Genomic DNA, 21,792 nt, shown 5'->3' with positions numbered 1-21,792 from the left:
GTCACAGAAGTCCTAACACCCGCTGAGAAGTCAGGCACACATTTGAGAAATGAAGGAGTCCAGGCACATAGAGATGAGGGGGCTCACGTGGCTCCCGTCCTCGCTTTGACACAGAGTTCATCCCAGCCCCCGATGCAGGTTAAGAACCCAGGGCTCCCTTATACTTAATCTCCAGTAGGCAGCAATGTAGCCTTTCTTGCCGTTTAGAGCTTGTAGTACTGGGTTTTATTTTAAACGAGATCTGTCTGGTCTTTGTACCCTTGCAGTGTCTCAGCTCTCCAAACCTGTGTGATTTCCCAAGGGATTAGAGCAACAGGGGCCTCTTTTGCTAACACTCTTTTGGTTTTTGCTCCTGAAATAGCTTCCAAGCAATACAGGTGAAATGGGTGTCTTTTTAAAAATTTCTTTCCATTATGGCTTATTGCAGGATGTTGACTATAGTTCCCTGTGCTATACAGTAGGACCTTGCTGTTTATCGATTTAAAATATAGTTTTAGCTGCTAATCCCACACTCCTATTTTATCCCCCCAACCCCCTTTTTCCCTGGGTATCATTTATTATTCATAACCAACCCCTTTCAACCACGCCATCACCTAACAAGTGATATTTGGAAAGCCCCTGAATAACCTAAGGATGGGAACTGGTCGCCAGGGAAACCAGTCTTGAAATTAGAGTTGGAAGTTACAGCCCCACTGCCTGGGAGGGGAGAGGGGCTGGAGGTGGAATGAATGACCCTTGGCCAATGATTTTATCAATCATGTCTGCGTAATGAAGCCTCCATAAAACCCCCAAAGAATGCAATTTGGAGATCTTCTGGGGACACCAGGAAGAGCTTCCTCCCCCCTCCCACATACCTTGCCCTGTGCATCTGCTGCCCTTGTTCCTGAGTTATATCCTTTTGTAATAAACTGATAATCCAGTAAGTAAAATATTGGGTTGGTGAAGCATTCAGGCTTTTCCATATGAAGTTACAGAAGAATCCTAATGAACTTTTTGACCAACCCACTATTTTTCTCGATTCTTTGAACTGCTCTAGAATAATGAATCAAACCCAAGACGGGGGTCATGAGAACCTCCAGTGTATAGCTCGTTGGTCAGAAACTCGGGTGACAAACAGGACTTGTGATTGTCCTCTGAGGGGAGGACCGTCTTGGGGGACTGAGCCCCTCACCTGTGGGACCTGACACCCCCTCCAGGGAGCTGTCAGATGCAAGTTTCATTGCAGGACACCCAGCTAGCTTGTGTGTGTGCTGGAGGGTTCTGAGTGTGAGTGAAGTGTTGAGAGTGGAGGAGACACACAGGAGAACGTTTTCTTTACAAAACTGCTTTTAAATTGAGTGGACGAAAGTATCTGCTTATAAATCTACGTAGACTCCTGAAGGATGAACCTCTAGGCTCAAGATGGAGACGAACGGATGCATAAAACACTGTGACAGCCACTTCCGGGACGCTCACCTCCCTAACTTGTACTCCTCGGGTTTGTAGCCAATGTACTTGATCAGCCGCTCTACGCCCTCTGCTGGAGGCCCGCGCCAGTGCGGCCAGGTGTCTGGGCACAAGGACTTATACCTGGAGAGAGGACAGGCACATTTAGAAAGCTCCCGGGTCGGGAGGATCCCCTGGAGGAGGAAATGGCAACCCACCCCACTATTCTCGCCTGGGAAATCCCGTGGACAGAGGAGCTACAAAGACTTGGACACAACTGAGCGCACACCCCCACGCACCTTCCATGAGCTCCCCTAGAGATCTGCTTTGCTCTTTGGGGCACGCCAACCACTCAGAGGAGACTGCACACCGAAGTCTCCTAGAAGCGTCACTCCAGTCTCTGCCCCTGTCCTCACATGGCCTTCTCCCCTGTGTCCCTCTGTGAGTCTTTCTCTCTTATAAGAACACTCTCATTGGATTTAGGGTCCACCCTAATTCAGTGTGATTTCATCTCAATCTTTACCTTGACAACATCTGCAAAGACCTTATTTCTGATGAGAATCACATTCTGAGGATCTAAGTGGATGTCAGTTTGGGGCAGGAGGACTCATCAGAGGTTTATATTAGCAGGTGGGTAAATCATTAAAATAGCAGTGAGGAAAGAGATTGTTACTTAATAAATGCATATAAACAGATATTATCAAGACACAAGGCTTCTGGGAGAAAATTGAGCAAGATCCTCGGTAGAGAAAGGGCTTCTTCCCATGTGGCACTAGTGATAAAGAATCCGCTTGCCAGTGCAGGAGATGCAGGAAGCTCAGGTTCTATCCCTGGGTCGGGAAGATCCCCTAGAGCAGGAAGAAGCAACCCCCTCTGGTGTTCTTGCCTGGTGAATCCTACGGACAGAGGAGCCTGGTGGGCTACACAGTCCCTGCGGCGACAGAGAGTTGGACATGACTGAGCAACTGAGCACCACCATTGGCAGAGAAAAATCTGATATTAAATGAAGACTGAAAATAAACACCCAAAAGTGCTGAAATTTCAGGGTGCAGTATCTTGACTTATGTGGCATAATGCAAGGAATTAGATTTAAAGTGTAACCTATGCATGTGCTTTTTATAATTATGAAAAGGTTGTACTTCAGAGACTTCCCTGGTCCAGTGGGTAAGACTCTGCACTTCCAGGGCGGGGTGGGGGCGGGGGGCGGTGCACATATTCGATCCCTGATCAGGGAACTAAGATCCTACCTGCTGTGAGGCATGCCCCCCCACAAAAAAAAGTTCAAAAGAAGTCAAATGTTAAGTTAAAATATGGAATTAACAATATTAAACCATGTCAACCTACAAAAACAACCATTTTATTATGCTTCTCTTGAGAGGGTAAAAATGTGTTGTTCTCTTGGTAGCACACAAACAAGCTACCCAACTGATGCACAAGCAGTTTGGGCCGTGGTGGTGATGGTGGGTATTTCATTAAATCCTTACCAAATCCTTGAAAACGAATCCCCGTGTTGCACATGAGCACTTAGGTCCCAGTGGGAAGAGGAAGAATGGGGATTCCCACCCAAGAATCTGTGGCTCCAATGCCCACGTTCTTACCACTCCTCCTGTGTCTTAATTTTTTTTTAACACCTGTGTCTCACGACAGCCCATGAGGCCAAGGGGATTGCTCCCAGACTGACCCGCACTAAACCAGCAGCCGTGGGAAGAGACTTCCCCAGCCAAGTTCAGACTCCAGGGGTGTGTGGCCCACGACTGCCCTCTGATGGCAAGTCTGTGCATTGGCCCTTGTACTTCCTAGATTCCAAAGAAGTACTGGGTTGGCCAAAAAGCTCATTCAGGTTGGCCAACCCAATACGTTAGTGGTTCAGTGAAATGAAGGGAAGGTGGTAAACCAAGTCAGCTTCCTAGTCTCTGGAATGCCATCACTGTCACAGTTACAACAGGTAAGAACCAAACGAGTTCCCTGGGGGGATGACCTTTTATTCATCACCACTCACTTCATCTGCTTAAGATCCACAAAACAAACTTTACCTTTGCAAGAAATGCTCGTACTTCCGTCGGTAGGCGAAGCCGGCCCGTCTCACCCGCAGGTGCTCCATCAGCCCCAGGTACTTGACCTGATGCCTTATGAGGAAGTCGTCAAACTTGCCTTTGGAAACACAGAAGGAAGAGTGACGGTAAAAGACCCCATGGGCGTGTTTCATCAAAGACAAGACCAGAGGCTACACGCTGACGATCTCTGGACTAGGTCTAGCCACAGACATGTCCTGTTAGGTTCTAAGTGTGTTTCTTTCCACGGGGGGTGGGGGTGGGGGTTAACAGGAAAATCTGAACTTCTGGTTTCTCTTGAAAAACCATAATGGGACTTCCCGGGTGGCCCAGGGGTTAGGATATCGCCTTCCAGGGCAGAGGGTGCAGATTCCATCCCTGGCCAGGGTCTTAAGATCCCACATGCCTTGTGGCCAAAGGAACCAATACAGAAAGAAAACCATATTGTAACAAATCCAATGAAGACTTTTTTTTTTAAATAGTCCATATAAAAAAAAATCTTAAGAAAAACCATAAGATCTGGTCATTCTGGGCCTAGACTCTCCTATGGCAATAAGTGCCCCATAGACAGGCCGTGCCTGCTGCAATTTGCCGCAGTCCCCTCCATTCCCTATTGCCTGACAGTCAGCCCGCTTCCCTCATTCGCTCTCCCCGCCTGGCTGCTGTAAGCCTCTGACTGCATGACCTTATTGTGACAGCATGGGGCAGGCTCAGCAAATACCCAAAGCCTGGACCATCTGGAAAACTGTGCACTGGCTGGAAAGAAGCAGGGTGGCTTCCCCTCACTGCTGAGGTCTGCCCGGCTCAGCTGTGTTGGCCCTAAGACTGGCCAGGCTCTGAGCCATGCTCACACGGGACCACAAAAGTCACCTTCCCCCCATTCATCCACCTTCTATTTCTTTAATATGTTTAAGTATTCTTTTTTTAAAAATTTATTTCTCTTTGGCTCTGCTCGGTCCTCACGTGTGGGCTGTGCCGTGTGGGCGTTTTCTTTAGTTGCAGTGAGCGGGGACCACTCTTTAGTTGCGGCTCACAGGCTGCGCTTTGCAGTGGCCTCTCTCGTCGCGGAGGACGGGCTCCAGGGCTCAGAGCACCCCCCGCTCCAGAGCGCAGGCTCCACGGATGTGGCCCACGGGCTTAGCTGCTCCGCGGCATGTGGGATCTTCCCGGATCCGGGATCAGACCTGTGTCTCCTGCATCGGCAGGTGGATTCTTTACCACTGAGCCACCAGGGAAGCCCCGCTTACCTTGTGTTATTAAATACCGATGACAAGCAGCAAGCCTGTGGTGATTTTTAGGATTTTACCCCGCTACCGTCTTGGTCTTCCTCCCGGCCTCCCTTCCCTCAGCTCAGGATTCCAAACGATTCTCAACTCACTGGGTTCTTTCCTCTCGTTGGGCTTGATGCAACGGATGTACGAAGGTTCCTTGGAGATGAGAATTTCCAGAAGGCTGCTCAGGCTGTTTTTAAACTGAGTCCCCACCTGCAGGGAGAGAGAAGGAGCTGACCACACAGCGCTGCTCCCCACGTATACAGAGAAGACTGGCTCAAGGCCGAGACTGGTCCTTCAGACCCGAACTCTTGACAGGCTAGTTCTAGTGGGCTGGCCGAAAAGTTCATTCGGGGATGGTACCGCCAAACTGAAATGAACTTTTTTGGCCAGCCCAATACTTACTACCGGTCACGAGCCGTTTTGCCCATGAAGAGAAGGGTTTGGATGTTCTGGCCTGAGAAGCCCGAACTCCGTCTGGTCCAGCGGGGGTTGGACAAGCATTGTCCCAGTGAACATGAAGCAAGCACCTTGTAGGAACCAGCATCACCGCTGAGCCAGTCACCTTCCACCACCTTCCCGTCTCCTTGTTACCAAGTGTCCTTTATGAGATGCTCGTTACAGCAATTTCTTTCTTTGATGGATGGTATCTTCCTATAGACTGTAAACCCCACAAGGAGAGGAGGACCCCTATCTGTTTGGCTGTTCCTGGATTCCCCTGTGCCCAACATAGCACCTGACACGCAGTAGGTGTTCAGTGAATGTCTGCCAATGAACACACAGGTTGCTAACCTTGGAACCTATGTATTTAGTAAGACCTGTTAGAGAGGGATACTTCCAGAAAAAGGAGTGGACAGCTTAAAAAATACAGTTAAGTAAAGTAATTGCACCCTTGGGTGATTTCTGCTACTTTTCCTTTTTTGCACAGCCCCCCCCCGCCCAACCACACACACACACACACACACACACACGCTCACCGTTGGTGCCCTTCTCCGGTTTTCTAGCTCGGCCACCAGGAAGCATTCCTTCAGGATTCTATTTTTGGACCTGCACAGCACCTGTAGGCACAGAGAAAGGACCCCCACACTTGCTGCTTCAGAAATCACAAAGGGCTCTTCAGGAAAGTTCACAGCAGTGTGTACATGATGGACCAGAGCTGTTTGCCTTGGGAGCACTTGAAAAAGAAGACAGAAAAGGGACTTCCCTGGTGGTCCAGTGGTTAAGACTCAGCACCTCCACTGCAGAAGGCGAGGGTTCGAACCCTGGATGGGGAACTAGGATCCCTCATGCCGTGTGTGGTACGGCCAAAAAATGAAAACAAAGATGATCTTGAATTGTCTGTTCTGGCCATGACATGCTGGAATTCTAATACAATACATCAAAGAGAAAAATCCAGAAGGCCAAACCTCCCAAATCAGTATCCCGTAACCTTCAAAAATACACAAAGTTAAGTTTCAGACTTACTTCTTTCAAATGTCTGTAGAGGAGATCACTGTTCTTTTCCAAGAATCCTGTAAAACATTGAATAAAAAAATAAAACTCCTGAATCAATGGCTTTGATTAAAAATATAATTCCATACTGATTGCAAAGGGAAATCTTAAAAATGATCTCTTAATTAAGAGTTTCACAGACTGGGCAATACTGACATTTGGGACTGGGTCATTCTTGTTCTTGGGCGGCTGTCTTGGGCACTGTTATCAAAACTAAAATTTTTGTTGTGGTAAAAGATACATAATATAAAATTTACTATTTAAACTATTTATAAGTGTGCAGTTCAGTAGCATTTCATGAATTTACATTGTTGCACAACCATCACCGCCAACCATCTCCAAAACTCCTTTCTTTTTCCCCCAGTGGAAATTCTGTACAGGTTAAACACTAATTCCCCATTCCTTGCTGCGTGAAACCCTTGATAACCACTGTTCTACTTTCTGTCTTTATGGACTGGAGTGCATACCTCACATAAGTGGAATCCTTTCATATTTGTCTTTTTCTGTCTGGCTTATTTCACTTAGCATCATGTTTTCACGGTTCATCCATGTTGTAGCAGGTATCAGAATCTCTTGCCTTTTGAAGCCTGAAATATGTCCCATTGTAAGGACAGAGCACTTCGCGCGTGTCCATCCGTCCATCGATGCACACTTGGGTGCTTCCACCTTCTGGCTACCGTGAATAAAGCTCCCGTGTACACGGGTGTACAGACACCTGTTCACACTCCTGCTTTCACTTCTTTCCGGACATCTACCCGGAAGTGGGCAAAATGAACTTTTGATGACCTTAGCAAAGCCACTTCTGAAAAACTTATCCTAGGCGTATAAGGAGCACAGACTGGCCAAATGAAATATACAAAGATGTCAAACATAGCACTGTTTAGAAGAGACAAAGCTGGGAACAACCAGAGGCCTTCAGACAGGTGACGGGACACAGCCTCATGGGGCGTGATTGTAGTTTTTCAGAAGAAATGTGGAGGAATCTGCCACTATGGAGAGTGAATGCAGTCTGGAGGCAAAAGGCCTGGGTCTGACCTCCAGCTCTGCCACTTACTAGCTGAGTGACCTCGGGCAAGTTACTTAACATCTCTGAGCACAGTGCCTCATAGATTAAAAGGGGACCAATAATGCTACACACCTCCCTGAGTTCTGTGAGGTTTAAACAAGCAACAGAGGTAAAGCATTTGGGACATGACCTGGTGCATAGAAAGCGTTCAATGGATGTTAGCTGGAGTCCAAATGATCACCAGTATCTATTAAATGAAAAATGCAAAGGAGATAACACAAAATAACAATCTGTGTTGTTTAGATGTGCATTTGTGTTATTTAGATGTGTGGGCATACACGTCCCCACGTATGTAATTATATGCATAAGATATTTTTCTTTTCCAGTTGGTTCTTGTGGTTACCTCGGGGAGAGACTAGGCATAAAAGGGCTTTTTAGTTTTCCTTCTGTACCTTTCTGTATTGTGAGCGATTTCTAGCCTTACATGTGTGTTATTTAGTCACTAAGTCGTGTCCAACTCATTTTGACCCCATGGCACCCACCAGGCACCTCTGTCCATGGGATGTCCCAGGCAAAAACACTGGAGTGGGTTGCCATTTCCTTCTTCAGATTTTCCTGACCCAGAGACTGAACCCTCATCTGCATTGGCAGGTAGATTTTTCTTCTTTACCACTGAGCCACCAAGGAAACCCTATATGTCTATTACTTTATTCTTTAAACAAAAATCAGTAGGTTATCTACTTAAAAGAGATTTGTCCTATTTAACTTTTTTTTTTTTCCTTCTTGGGCTCCCTTGTGGCTCAGCTGGTAAAGAATCTGCCTGAAATGCAGGAGACCTGGGTTCAATCCCTGGGTTGGGATCTCCTGGGGAAGGGAAAGGCTACCCATTCCAGTATTCTGGCCTGGAAAATTCCATGGACTGTATAGACCATGGGGTCACAAACAGTCGGACACGACTGAGTGACTTTCACTTTTCTTTTTTATACCACTATATATTTAAGGGAAAAAACTCCCCTAATACATGGTATTTTATTTTTTAAAGCTTTTTAGTGAAATGAATTTATGTAGAAGTAAAAATTATCTAGAACCTAAAGCAGAGGTGAAAAAAGAAAATGTATGAAAAATGTCTTGCAAAATGTTCACAGCAGCATTACTCATGAAAGCTAGAAAGTGGAAACAACCCCCATGCACATAACTGATGAAGGGATAAACAACATGTGGTACAACCATGCAGTGGAATCTTATTTGGCAATTAAAAAATAGTAACAGCAGGGATGAACCGTGAAAACATTATGCTAAGTAACAGAGAACAAAGTGGCCTTTATCAAAGTTAAGAACTTCTGGGCTTTGAAGGATGCCATCAAGATGGTGAAAAAGATAACTCACAGATTGAAAACAATAACTTGCAAACCATCTATCTTATAAGGGACTTGTAGCTAGAACATAAAGAACCATACAACTCAATACTAATAACAAAAACAATTTTAAAAATGGGTAAAGGATCTCAACAGACATTTCTCCAAGGAAGAAATGCTAATGGCCAATAAGCGCAAGGAAAAATGCTCCACATCACTCAGCATTAGGAAAATGCAAATCCAAACCACCACTTCACACCCGCTAGGATAGCTGGAGTCAGAAGACAGACAATGCCAAGGGTTGGTGAGGAAACAGGGAAACTGAGACCCCCTACACTGCTGGTAGGAAAGCAAAATGATGTAGCCACTTTGGAAAACCAGTCTGGCAGGTACTCAAGAAATTAAGAATAGAGTTATCACAGGACCCAGCAACTCCACACCCAGGTATTTACCCAAGAGAAAGGGTAACATACGGCCACACAAAACCACAGTCACGCTGACAGCAGCATCGTTCATAACAGCCCAAAAGTGGAAACCCAAATGCCCGTCGGCTGATGAGTGAACAGACAAAATGCCGTACAGTCGTACGGTGGAACATCATTTGGCAATTAGACAGGAACGACGATATGGATGAACCTTGGAAACACTATTCTAAGGAAAGGAAGCCAGACACAAAAGCCCGCACGTTGCATAATTCCATTTTTATGAAATGTCCAGAAGAGGCAAATCTCCAGACAGAAAGTTGACTGGTTTGTTGCCCAGGGCTCTGGAAGACGGGCTAGGGGAATGGGGAGTGCCTGCTAATGTGTATAGGGGTTCTTTTTGGGGTGATGGGGTGATTCTAAAATAGAACGTGGTGACAGTTGCACAAGTGCACAGTGACCACACTAAACACCGTTCAATTGTACACTTTAAATGAGTGAAACAGAGGCTATGTGAATTATCTCCATAAAGTAGTTACATATAAAATTACTACATTTTATAATACTTTTAAAAATATTTTTCTGATGTGGAACATTTTTAAAGTCTTTATTGAATTTGTTACAATATTGCTTCTGTTTTTTTTTAAAATATATATATTGCTTCTGTTTTACATTTTGTTTTTTTGGCTGCGATTCATGTGCAATCTTAGCTCCCCAACCATGCTTGCGTTTCAAGCATGGTTAGCCACTGGACCACCAGGGAAGTCCCCAAAATACTTCTGAAATGCCGTGATTGCAGTGGGGCTAGGGAGCATTTGAGATGGATATGCAGCATGTTTAGAGTGGACTCGGGGGCACCTGCATGGCTGTGACCTGTGACCTTTACCCCACAGGCACTCACCCCTGGTGCAGTATGTGACCTCTCCCGCGTAGTGGAAGAGCCGGAACTCCATCCAGCCAATCTTCTTTCTGCCCTTCGGACCCGCCAGCTTCCGGCTATAGCAGGACAGAAACAGAAGGGGGCTGAACCTTTCTACCTCACTGCGACAAAATGCACCAACGTATAAAGCACAAGACCTGTTTAGGATTGTGACGATCAGCTGAAGGTCGGCACTGAAATCTATTTCAACTATTTCTTCCCGCCACGGACCGAGGTCTCACTAACACTAGACCCTTCCTTCTCACGAGCACTGAAGGATGAAAAATGTACATGAGCCACATAAACACATTTATTTGTACAAGGAAATAACGTTCATTTTTCTTGGTGATGACTAAAAACCGATTTTACTACTGTACATTTTTATGTCGTGGAGAGACTAAAGTACTCACGAAATATTTTTCAGATTCGGGTGATCTACAATTTTTTACAACTGTTCTTGAAAAGCATATACAAGTATATTGATAGCACACATATCTGAACTGCACAGCTCAATGAATTTCTGCAAACTGAATTCTCCTGTGTAAATATCACCAGATCAAAAGACAGAACATTTCTAGTCCCTGAGAACCCCCCACCTTGAGCCCTCTCCAGGTACAATCTGACATCTAACAGAACAGGTTGTTTTTAACCTGGTTTTATACTCTAGGGAAATGGAAGCATATAGTGTATACTCTTGTGCGTCTGATTTCTCTTGATTACATGTTTTTGTGATTTATCTGCATCATTGCATGTATTTAGATTGTTCATTCTCCTGGCCATATATTATCCCATTTGTAAAGATGCTACAGTTTATTTTTCCAGTCTTTAAAGAGAAATGTAGTCATTTATTCTTGGCTGTGCTGGGTCTCTGTTGCTGCTCGGACATTTCTCTAGTTGCGGAGAAAGGGACTTCTCTCCCGTTGCAGAGCACAGGCTCCAGGGCTCCAGTAGTTGCAGTTCCCAGGGTCTAGAGCACAGGCTCAGTAGTTGTGGTGCATGAGCTTAGTTGCTGCAAGGCGGGTGGGATCTTCCCGGACCAGGGATCAAACCTGTGTCTCCTGAATTGGGAGGCAGATTCCTTACCGCTGAGCCACCAGGGAAGTCCTATTTTTGCAATCTTGATTCATATACTTGTCCAATTCCATTCACTTATCCTTTCAATACTCGATGGGTTTGATAAAGCCACTACCATATATTGACTATGTGCCACGGCCAGAAATTACACTAGGTGATTTACGTGATCATTTACAATGCTATATGGCAGGCATATTAATTATCCCATCTTGTAGAAGGGGAAACTCAAACTCAGGAGGACTTACTGCTTGCCCAAAGTCACATGTCTATTAAGTGCCTGAGCTGGGATTCAAAACCAGGTCCCTATGACTCCGGAGCACATGCCCTTAAATTCGCTTCTTCTCGTCTCAGAGTGTGTTACATTTCTAGTTGACTTTCTGGGACTCTGTAAATGCTCTGTGTCTTCATCTGTGGGGTGGCGATGTGGGTACACACATATGTAATAATTCACCAGGTTGCACACTTCAGATCTACACACATCACTGCATGTGTTTTACACTTGAATTTTTTTTTTACTATTTCATGCATGTGGACATGCCCAAAATGAAATGATGATAAATAAAGACACAAAATCTTAAAACAAGAATTCTACTTGGAATTCACATGAGCTTGACTCCTACCAATGAAAGTTGAGCAGCTGGTGTATCATCATGCTATTTCTATGTATGAGTTAGTAGCTAGGGGCTTCCCTGGCAGTCCCGTGGTTAAGACCCTGAGCTCCCAATGCAGAGGGCATGGGTTAGATCTCTGGTTGAAGAACTAAGATGCTGCACAGCCCAGCCAAAACCAAATTAGTAATAGCTATACTATTGAGGAGCTATGCTAAGGGGGCTTCCCTTGTGACTCAGCTGGTAAAGAATCCGCCTGCAATGCAGAAGACCTGGGTTTAATCCCTGGGTTGGGAAGATCCCCTGGAGAAGTGAAAGAATACCCACTCCAGTATTCTGGCCTAGAGAATTCCAGGGACTGTATAGTCCATGGGGTCGCAAAGAGTAGGACACGACTGAGCAAATTTCACTTTCACTTTCATACTACTGGGGAGAACTGTCCACATACCTAAGAAAATGGATGTACAGTTGACCCTTGAACAACATGGGGCTTAGGGATTCCACACAGTCAACAAATTGTGTGTAACTCATAGTTGGCCTTCTATATCCATGGATTCAATCAACAGGGGATGGGGTCACATAGTACTATAGCATTTACTATTGGAAAAAAAAAAAAAAACCCATGTATAAGTGGATCTGTACAGTTCAAACCAGTATTGTTCAGAGGTCAACTATATAGGGGACTTCACTAGTGGTCCAGAGGCTCAGACTCCATGCTTCTAATGGAGGAGATCCAGGCTCAATCCCTGGTCCAGGAACAAGATCCCACAGGCCATAACAAAAGAGTTTGCATGCTGCAGCTAAAGATTCTGTATGCCATGACTAAGACCCAGCATAGCCATGTGTATATATATATACACACACACATATATACACACTAGAAGTTCAACTATACAACTACATGACCTTCCCCCATGCAACAGCCTGGCAAATGAGACCCCTACGTTTCAAAGTGTGCGTGCTTTCCCACTTTCTCCTCCAACCTCTCCAGGAAACTCAAGTCAGTAGCAGGACCAGGACGAATACATTCTTCATCCTTCAAAACAGAAACAGAAGTCTCCAGTCACAGCACCACACTCCATCAATTCCGAGTTTAAATGCTCCCAGCAGCTGTGGCAAAATGCAGTGGATTGAAATATATCATCTGTGCACAAGTCTGGGTCAACATTTCTAAGGGGAGGAAGGGGTAATCCATCTTATCAAATCTGATTAGGGAACCGTGGAACCAGAGGGACTGGAAACTCCATGAAAAGTCAGCTCTCCCACCTATCTGACGTCTATTTCCAAAGACTTCCCAGGGATGCTTCACAACTTCCATAACCAGCTGAGATGCTCAATTTCAATGTCTCTTAACCAGTCTTAGCCAGCTGGCCAACAACATACCCTCTTCAATGAGGAGCAAAGCCTTCAGGAAAAGCAAGCCATAAAACTAGTTAAGTCTAACCTTCTGCAGTTCACAAGCTGTTTTTACTTTCTGTTTTGGGTCCTCAACAGTGATAACATTTAATTGACCATCTTAAAAACAAAAATGAATCAAAAGAATTCCACAGTGGTCCAGTGGCTAGAACTCTGTGCTTCCACTGCAGGGGGAGTGGGTTCAATCCCTGGTCAGGGAACTAAGATCCTTCATGCCAAGTAGTATGGCCAAAAGACAGAAGCAGAGAACATCTTCTACACCCACCACTTGCAGACCCATAACATGTAACATGACTGAGAAATAAAGCTTTTAAAAAATGAATCAAGACTGACATGAACATGCTACTATATTTAAAACAGATAACCAACAAAGACCTACTTATTGCACAGGGAACTCTGCTCAGTATTCTGTAATAACCTAAATGGGGAAAGAATTTGAAAAAGAACAGATATATGTATATATGTAACTGGATCACTTTCTGTATACCCAAAACTAGCACTACAGTCTAATATAAAATATTTTTTTAATGAATCAACACTGTAGCTTCTATTAAAACAAACAAACAAAAAAAATACTGGGTTCAGGTTGGTAAGACAATTCTTACAAAGCAACATTTCTATGCTCTCTGAATCCATCTATGGCAAACCATAGATGAATTTGAATAAGAGGGGAAAGCTCAGTCTAAAACTTGGAGCAAAAATTCAACAAAAGAGTTCAACTTGGATCCTTCAATAATCCAGTGGATTTCACCCTTAACTCTTTATAACCCTGGGGAACAGATCTTCCGAGTATTGAGGATACTGTGGAATGGGCCCCAAGTCAATGTTAATTTTCTCACCAGAATGGAAATGATTCCTTTGTGTCTCTCTTCTACCAAATCACAGATGATCTTGTTGTTGAAATACTGAATTGGTTCCCACTAAAATGACAATGAGGAAAGAATTCTCCAGGAAGGATTAAGATTGAGCATCAAATATATTTCTTTTAAATTGATTGTCCAACTTTTCTTTTCCAAATCTGATTTTTATCTCTAACAGTTTAAAAAGAATACTTGCTGAATATCAAAATAATTTCCCAGGAAACAAGCAGAGAAGGAGTGAAAAAATAATTCTTAGTACTCATCAGGAAAAACCTCCAATGAAATGATATTTCTTATGGAAATGTCTTTTGCTTGGTTAAGAATATCAAATGAGGAGAAAACATTGAAACATTTACCTCTATACCTTCCATTTCATATTCTGCCTGTTCCGCTTTTAGGGTTCTCTCAATTAATAGTTGCTGGAGTTTCTCATTGCAGTAATTTATACAGAACTGTTCAAAACTGGAGGTGCAAAAGATTTAAGTAACTAAAGCTACGTGAGTAGGACAAGTTTTTTTTTTTTTTTAATTGTATTTACTTATTTTTAAGGATGCTTTTTCCATACAGAAAACTGAAGTCCTTATTAAACAAATAATTTAATAAACTGATAAGAAGAGTCAAACTAAAAGACATTCACATTTTTAATAGTTATTCTGGTTTAGAAAAGTTTATGAGGCAGGGGCTATGCAAACCTGGAGAATTTCTAGAAACAGGAAAATGAGTTCCAATAACATCAGAAATGCCATAAACCAGACTCAGACCTTAAAGGAAAATGAAGAACCAGTGGATCACAATGAACTCAAACAAACTCACCCATTCTTGTCGAAGACTTCAAACCCATAGATATCCAGCAATCCAATCACAGTTTTTCCAGTAAAGTCCTAGTCAAAGTAACACACAGCATTAATCATTGAGGTTGTTTACCTTGTAACACTCAATATCTGGCAACTGCCCCTGAATCTGGGATGTGGCTATAAATCTTATCTCTCCAACAATGGCTTTCAGAAGAAACAGGGTGGAGATAGCTTTCCCATCCTGCCTCCTCCTGCCTGCAGCCTCCCTAGGTCCCATCCCGGCTTCCATATTCATCATCAGAGTAGACAGAGTGATCTTCCCTTTCTGATTCACTTCCTTGCTTCAGCCCTCCTCAGCCCCGCCCCCCCCCCCAAGCCCATATTCAGTCTTAAAAAAAGAAGAGAGAGAAAGAGGAAGAGAAGAGGAAGGGAAAGAAAAAGAGAGATGGAGAGAGGGAGGGAGGGGAGGAAGAAGGGAGGAAGCTACTGACAGCAGGAAGATGTTCATCCAGGAGAGAAAGCAGGTATTTTGGACATCATTTTCAACAGAGGGCCAAGTGCTGTCAGGCAAGGATAGCTATTTTAAGAGAAAATGACTTTCCTTCTTAAGGGACACAATGTAGCATTCTGTATGATGTGCTGAGTCAATGTATCCAAATCCATCCTTTGCACATTTCCTCCATGAGTCTTAACCACATCCACGCACCCAGGTGCCCTCATATCATGGCCTCAACTTTCAGCTTTGTGTCAACTCCCTTTTTAATTTAAATAATTCCACTTAAAAAGGAAATATACCCTTAGGGTGAGTTCAAAGGAGCTGTCTTGTTTTTTTTCTTATACACATTAAAATATACTACTGTTAAAAAAATGAAAAGGTTCTGTATACACTTCAAATGCTGTGCACCCCAGACTTCGGGACATACTGAGAACATCATTTGTCAGTGCATTTTTGTGAGCTTACTGTGTGCTAGCGACTGGAAATGTAGACATGAAAAGACAGTATCTCTGCCCACCAGGAGCTTACACTCAATTCTCACAAATTCTTTAAAGATGTTGGTTTTAAAACATGGCCATGTTAAAGAGCCCAAGGCACCCAATATGCGTGGACCAACCTTGTTCACTAAGGAGGAATTGATTTTGTTGACCAGCCAAGTAAACGTTCGCCCATAAACAGCCTTTGCCATTGCGTCTCTAGCGTAGGCAGAGAGCTCTAGTGTCAGGGGGCAGATCACCTGAGAAGAACAACAGGTACTTCATTACAGAGGTTAAAAAATTTAAAAAGCGCCCAGAGTTTTCAACCCAGGCTTTAAAGATGACTGGGGGAGGAGGGTGGTCTTCCCTGATGGTCCAGGGGCTAAGACTGGGCTCCCAATGCAGGGGACCCAGGTTCAATCCCTGGTCAGGGAACTAGATCCCACATGCCGCAATGAAGGCCTGGCACAGCCAAATAAATAAATGAAGTAAAGATGACTAGAGAAGGATACCTGATGGGGGAAGAACCTCCCGCCTGTGCTGGGCACTGTGCTGAGATATAGCCTCAACCAAGACAAACAGCTTCAGCCTCTGTGGGCTCATATTTGGCAGAGGGCATTCAACAAGCCAGGGCTTCCCAGGTGACGGTACTGGTAAAGAAGCTGCCTACCAATGCCGTGGACATAAGAGACGCAGGCTCGACCCCCGGGGAGGGAAGATCCCCTGGAGGAGGGCATGGCAGCCCACTCCAGTATTCTTGCCTGGAGCCTCCCATGGACAGAGGACCCTGGTGGGCTATACAGTCCATGGGTTTGCAAAGAGTCGGACATGACTGAATGACTGAGCGCGGCACAGCATTCAACAAGTCACACAAAGAAGCATCACATGGCTCTGAAGCTGAGAGTGACCGGCGCTATAAGGAGATACACATGCTGCTTTAGGGCAGGGGTGGGATGAGCAGGGGAGGGGCTTTGAGGAAGTGATCCCTAGGAACTGAAGGATGGGGAGGCTTTAACCAGGTGAAGCACAGGGAGGGGTGTTTCAGCAGAGGGAACAGTGTACGCAAAGACCCCACGGAGGGAAGGCAGGGAGGGCGTGAAGCACCAAGAGCTCATGATGGGGGGATGGCGGGGGGTCGGGGAGGTTAAGGCCGGAGAGGCTGACGGAAGCTGGACCACACAGGACCTGGTGGGCAGGATTCAGGAGCCTGGCCTCCCCTGGGGCCACCATCCTACTGGCAGCAGCAGCACGGAGGGTGGGCACATTTCCCCCCAGAGCCATTTTTACCTCCTCCGTTTTGGCTTCAATTTTTCTATGGGTGAGAGCTTCCAGAAGGACCCATGGGTGGACCCCTAGGAGCTGAATAAATGGAAAACAAAATGCCATTCAGCAACCCAACTTGACTCCCGAGGAAAAAGTCAGTGGTGTCTCCAGGCCCAGGTTCACCTTTCCCTCCTGCTAATCGTGTTCTGGGGCAACACAGACCATATCTGTGCAAAGCACAGCCCATGTTTGGTCTTTCAGCCAACTGGCTTTTACTCACTCCCTTGCCCACCTGCTAACCAGTGTCAAGTGGGAAAGCAAGACGGTAGCCATCTGGGACATGGGCACACAGCTGCCTTGCTCCCCTCCCCCGCCCCTCCATCTCTGACAGGGTCTGGGGCCTCTCCTGCCCGCCCACCCCCACTCTCCCAAAGTGGACCATCACCTTAGCAATCCATTTGATCTCGTGAGTGTCTGGTACAGAGGCACAGCCTTGCTGGTTCTCTTCAAAACAAATGTTCCCCAGGTGCAGGACACTGGCAATAATTCCAAAGAGATTCTAGGAACATGGGAAGTGGTGGGGAGAGAAGACGGCAGCCGCCTGATTGATAAACATCATCAGAGGTGGTACCCAGGGGAGAACCGCCCCCCCACCCCTAAGATCCTTCCCTAGAAATTGGCCCTGTGAGCTCTTATCCACTTCTGATATTAAGGGAAAGGGGAAGGAACCTCAGTGGAGGGCAGGATGCTCCCTGACTTATGTCTAGCGTGGAACACCACTATTCTGGTACCTCCCTTTGTCCCCTGCCAATAAGCCATCCAGTGTTCAAATGCCATGGCCCCAGATACACACACACACATGTAAATTTTTCAAAAATTATATTCTGGTCCTAGAAAGGTCAACAGTTTCACAAACCCCCCTCACCCCCCCCCAAAAAAAAAGACAAAAAAATGTAAAAACAAAATGTTTATAAATCCTACAATTTGGTCCAACTTGTTCCAATATAAAATAAATGAAAAATAAATAAATGATATTTCTAGCACTCTAGAGGATTAAATATTTGAGACTGGGTTTGAGAGGAAGAAGAAACACGACTCCCTGCTGGCACCCAATCCTGGGAAAACTTGGATCTGCTGGATAAAATGCAGAATGCCCAACTAAAGTTCAAATTTCAAATAAGCAATGTCTAATGTTTAATTCTTTATAGTTAAAAAATTTTTATTGGAGTAATGATGCTTTACAGTGTTGTGTTAGTAAGCAATGTCTAATTTTTTTTAGCATGAAGCTTGCCCCACACAATGTTGGGACATACTTCTACTAAAAAACTAGCCAGTGTTTATCTGAAATTCAGTGTTCCTAGGTATCCTGTATCTTTATTTGCTCACTCTGGCAACTCTGTGTCATCACCAGGAAACCAGGATGGTTTCCCCAACCCCAGGCCCGACCACAGGGAGCTCCACCCTCGAGGGGCTCATACCTCAAGATCATCTTTAGTAAAATCGATGACAGAAAAGGCACTGGAAACAGTCTTCCAGTCATTCTTGTCATTAACAGATGACTGTTTGGCACAGCGACCCTGTTGACACAGAATTGGGCTGCTTACCAGCATTTTTATAAGGACAGTTAGGTGCCAAAAGTTTTCTCTGCAAGCATTAAAAAGCTAATTCTATAATGTTTTGAGCTGTGGAAAAAATAGGTTTTATTCTACTTGTCTAGCACCTGATGATTTGCCAACTGCAGCTTTTTTCAAATTCGGAATTTTGTTTAAAAATCTGTTCTGAGAAAACTTTCAAAGATACATATCAGTGGTATATCTTTTTGTGTGTGTGTGTTTTTAAAGTAGGCTTTCTTGCCACTTTTGCTGAATAAATTGAAGACATTTATCTCAGTAAATATCTACTAAAACATACAGTAAATAACAATGTTTTAAATTCAAGAAAACAACCTTGATACACTTAATAACCAACATCAAAAACTTCAAGGTAGGATTAGATAGAAGGAGACCTTCCCTGAAGGAAAAAAAGTTTGGTATCTAGAGAAATACAGATGATACAGGAGGTGTGAAAAGACTTTTCCCACTAAGTCTAGAAGTTGTCTTTTAAATAAGTAACAGACTACCAGTGTTACAATTTAAAGGGAAAATCTTCTAGATGAGGGTTTTTTAAATTATTATTTTGCTTTTGTAGTACAGATTTTCCCCGATTACCTGAAGATTCATCATTTTAAAAGAGTTCCTTGTTGCATGGTGAGAACAAAGATGTCGTACCATGAAAATACTCACCAGTGAACTGGGATGTTAAATCTTCAACCTCCCAAATATCCCTCCCACACAACCAGCACCACGGACTCCCTCCCGTTCAAAGACAGGGCTAGGTTAAGTCAGACCTTAAAGAACACCTAGAGGTTTGGAAACAGTGCAAATATACTGCAAAGCATGGGCCAAAGTCACAGAAGGTCATGAGATCAATCAAAATAATACTGGTGGATTGCTTGAGCCATTTCCAAAGGCACTGTGGCATCAGGATCCAGTAATATGGCCATGTGAAAGTTACTAAACATCCCATAGAACCAACCCCCCCCACCACCACCACCAAAGGGGCACCAGAGACAAGTTATGGTCCTTCCAACCTGTGAGAGGTATTTATACAGCTGGGGGTCTCGCTCCAGTCCCAGGTAAGCAAGGAGCTCCTCTTCTCCACCCTCCAGCAGCTGGTAGAAGATGTGGAAATTCCGCTCGCCCTGATTCTGATAGACGACTCGAGACTTTTCTATCAGGTAACTGATGATATGCCCACCTACAGGAATGCCCTTCAAAAGAGAACAAAAATCCAGCCAAGACAACAATCAAGGCCACTCTCTTACTGGTGTCTCCTGATGAACTGAAATTGTGAGTCTGAATCAACCTGGTCTATCCCTCTTCTAAGAGTCACGTTTTCTGGGTTCCATTCCTAACCACCCCCAAGGTGATAAAGATATTTTCTGTTTTCATTTAGAATAAATTGTTTTACCATCCATGTTTATCATGATGACTATGATCCATCATGATTTAATTTTTGTATATGGAGTGAAACAGAGGCCAAAGTTCTCTTTATCCATATGGATTTCCGGTTGACCACCACTTATTGGAAAGACAATTTTATTGATACTGAATCTCAGTGGTGCTTTGGTCATAAGTCTGGTGACCATATAGGTAGGGAGAGCCGGGGCGCTTCTAGCCTCTGTTCTGGGCCATCAGCCTCTTAACGTCAATATATTCTTATGCCAATATTAATTATTATTGTCTTAATTATTGTTTTAAATAATATATTCAATGAAGGATTTGTATTCCATGACATATATTGAACACTCACCAATCAATGAGAAATGATTACCCAGTTAAAAATGAGCAAAAGACTTTAATATACTACAAGAGGGTCTTTCAGGGACCAATGAGCAAAACTTCATTAAAATTGAGGGAGGTACAAATTTAAATATAGTGAGAAACCACTATATGCCACCAGAATGCCTAAGATTTAAAGGACTGACAATACCAAATGTTGGCAAGAGCGTGGAAAAACTGGAACTCTCAGTCATAACATTGCTGGTAAGAATCCAGCAATGCAACTTCTGGGTATACACCCAGCATAAATGAGTGCTTATATCTACTGAAAGAGGTACAAGAATGTTCAGAGCGCTGCTTGCAATAGCTAGCCCCAGACTGGAAACAACCCAAATGTCCATCACAGGAGAACAGATAAACAGTGATAAAAGTTGAGCAATCAAAAAATGAACAACTCCATGCAGCAACACAGTTGAATCTCAACAAGACATGCTGATTCAGAGAGGCCAAACATGAAATAGAACAACTATATAATTCCATTTTTTCTGAAGCTCAAGAACCAGCAAAATGAATCTGTGATTATAGATGCCAGAACAGTGACAACTTTTGGGAAGCAGGGGGCAGATATTTGTCAGAGATGGGTAGGAGAAATTTCAAGGTGTTGGAAATGTCAATATCTCAAGATGAGTGGTGGTTACACAGGTAGATTCAAATGGAAAAATTTATTGAGCTGTGGCCATGAGCTGTGTCCATTTTAGTATGTGTTGGATGCTAAAAAAAGCTTAAAAATATGTATGCTATTAAAATTTTTTCAAAGTCCGCGCATGCATGACCAGAAACCCATGTTTCAGCCTCTGGGAAATCCTTAATCAGTCTGTCTTCATCACTGTACTAAACGCTCAGCCAGCTACTGTTCTCTAGCCTAAGGAGTCACTTGGAATTATATGTCCCTGAGAACTCTGCCTACCCCTCCTACTTGCATGAGCCCCCATTTAAACTCTGTACAATACGTTTTATATCTTCTCTGGCTACTTTCATGCTACAACAGTGGAGCTGAGTAGTTGGGACAGAGGCTGTACCGTCCACAAAGCCTAAAATATTTACTATCTGACCCTATCCATGTAAGTTTGCCAACTCATGTCATATAATCACGTATGCCTAAGTAAATAGATTATTTACTCTGGAATGTTTTCAAGCTTTGTAAGAAATGGCATCTCGCTGACACCTCGTACATTCTCATGACCTGTCTAGGTTGCATGCAGCTGGTGTTGACATGCTCTCGCTGCCGTAAAACGCCTCATCGTGTGAGCATCCCACAATTGGGCCCTTCTCCTGTTGACGGGCATTCAGTCCTGGCCGGATGTGTTGGTTCTTTCCAGTCCCTTTACCTTCATGAGCAGTGCTGTTGAGGCCATGCTTACACGTCTGCAGGAATATTTCCAGGAGTGGAATGGCTCCACCTTAGATTATGTGATTTCAGTACCCCAAGATGATACACTCTTTTCCAAATGGGTTTGACCAACATACACCCCTTGCACCAGCTAT

The 21,792-nt window shown here is 44.2% G+C and overlaps 1 protein-coding gene across 1 annotated transcript in view; it reads right to left on the bottom strand.

The window, feature by feature from the left end:
• MYO1H (myosin IH) overlaps positions 1-21,792 on the bottom strand; it is an 89,539-nt gene that overhangs the window by 10,740 nt on the left and 57,007 nt on the right. Inside the window, exons 6-20 of the mRNA XM_043438627.1 lie at positions 19,557-19,736; positions 18,406-18,504; positions 17,373-17,486; positions 16,952-17,023; positions 15,805-15,924; positions 14,712-14,779; positions 14,255-14,360; positions 13,878-13,958; positions 12,567-12,658; positions 9,923-10,017; positions 6,212-6,258; positions 5,725-5,805; positions 4,855-4,960; positions 3,459-3,576; positions 1,456-1,569 (exon numbers count right to left, since the gene is read on the bottom strand). Of these exons, the coding sequence (XP_043294562.1) occupies positions 1,456-1,569; positions 3,459-3,576; positions 4,855-4,960; positions 5,725-5,805; positions 6,212-6,258; positions 9,923-10,017; positions 12,567-12,658; positions 13,878-13,958; positions 14,255-14,360; positions 14,712-14,779; positions 15,805-15,924; positions 16,952-17,023; positions 17,373-17,486; positions 18,406-18,504; positions 19,557-19,736 (1,493 nt within the window). The remainder of the gene's footprint in view (positions 1-1,455; positions 1,570-3,458; positions 3,577-4,854; positions 4,961-5,724; positions 5,806-6,211; positions 6,259-9,922; positions 10,018-12,566; positions 12,659-13,877; positions 13,959-14,254; positions 14,361-14,711; positions 14,780-15,804; positions 15,925-16,951; positions 17,024-17,372; positions 17,487-18,405; positions 18,505-19,556; positions 19,737-21,792) is intronic.

The sequence above is a fragment of the Cervus canadensis genome, chromosome 1 (genome assembly GCF_019320065.1).
Source record: "Cervus canadensis isolate Bull #8, Minnesota chromosome 1, ASM1932006v1, whole genome shotgun sequence".
NCBI lineage: Eukaryota > Metazoa > Chordata > Mammalia > Artiodactyla > Cervidae > Cervus > Cervus canadensis.
This window is presented reverse-complemented; position numbering and strand designations above follow the sequence as displayed.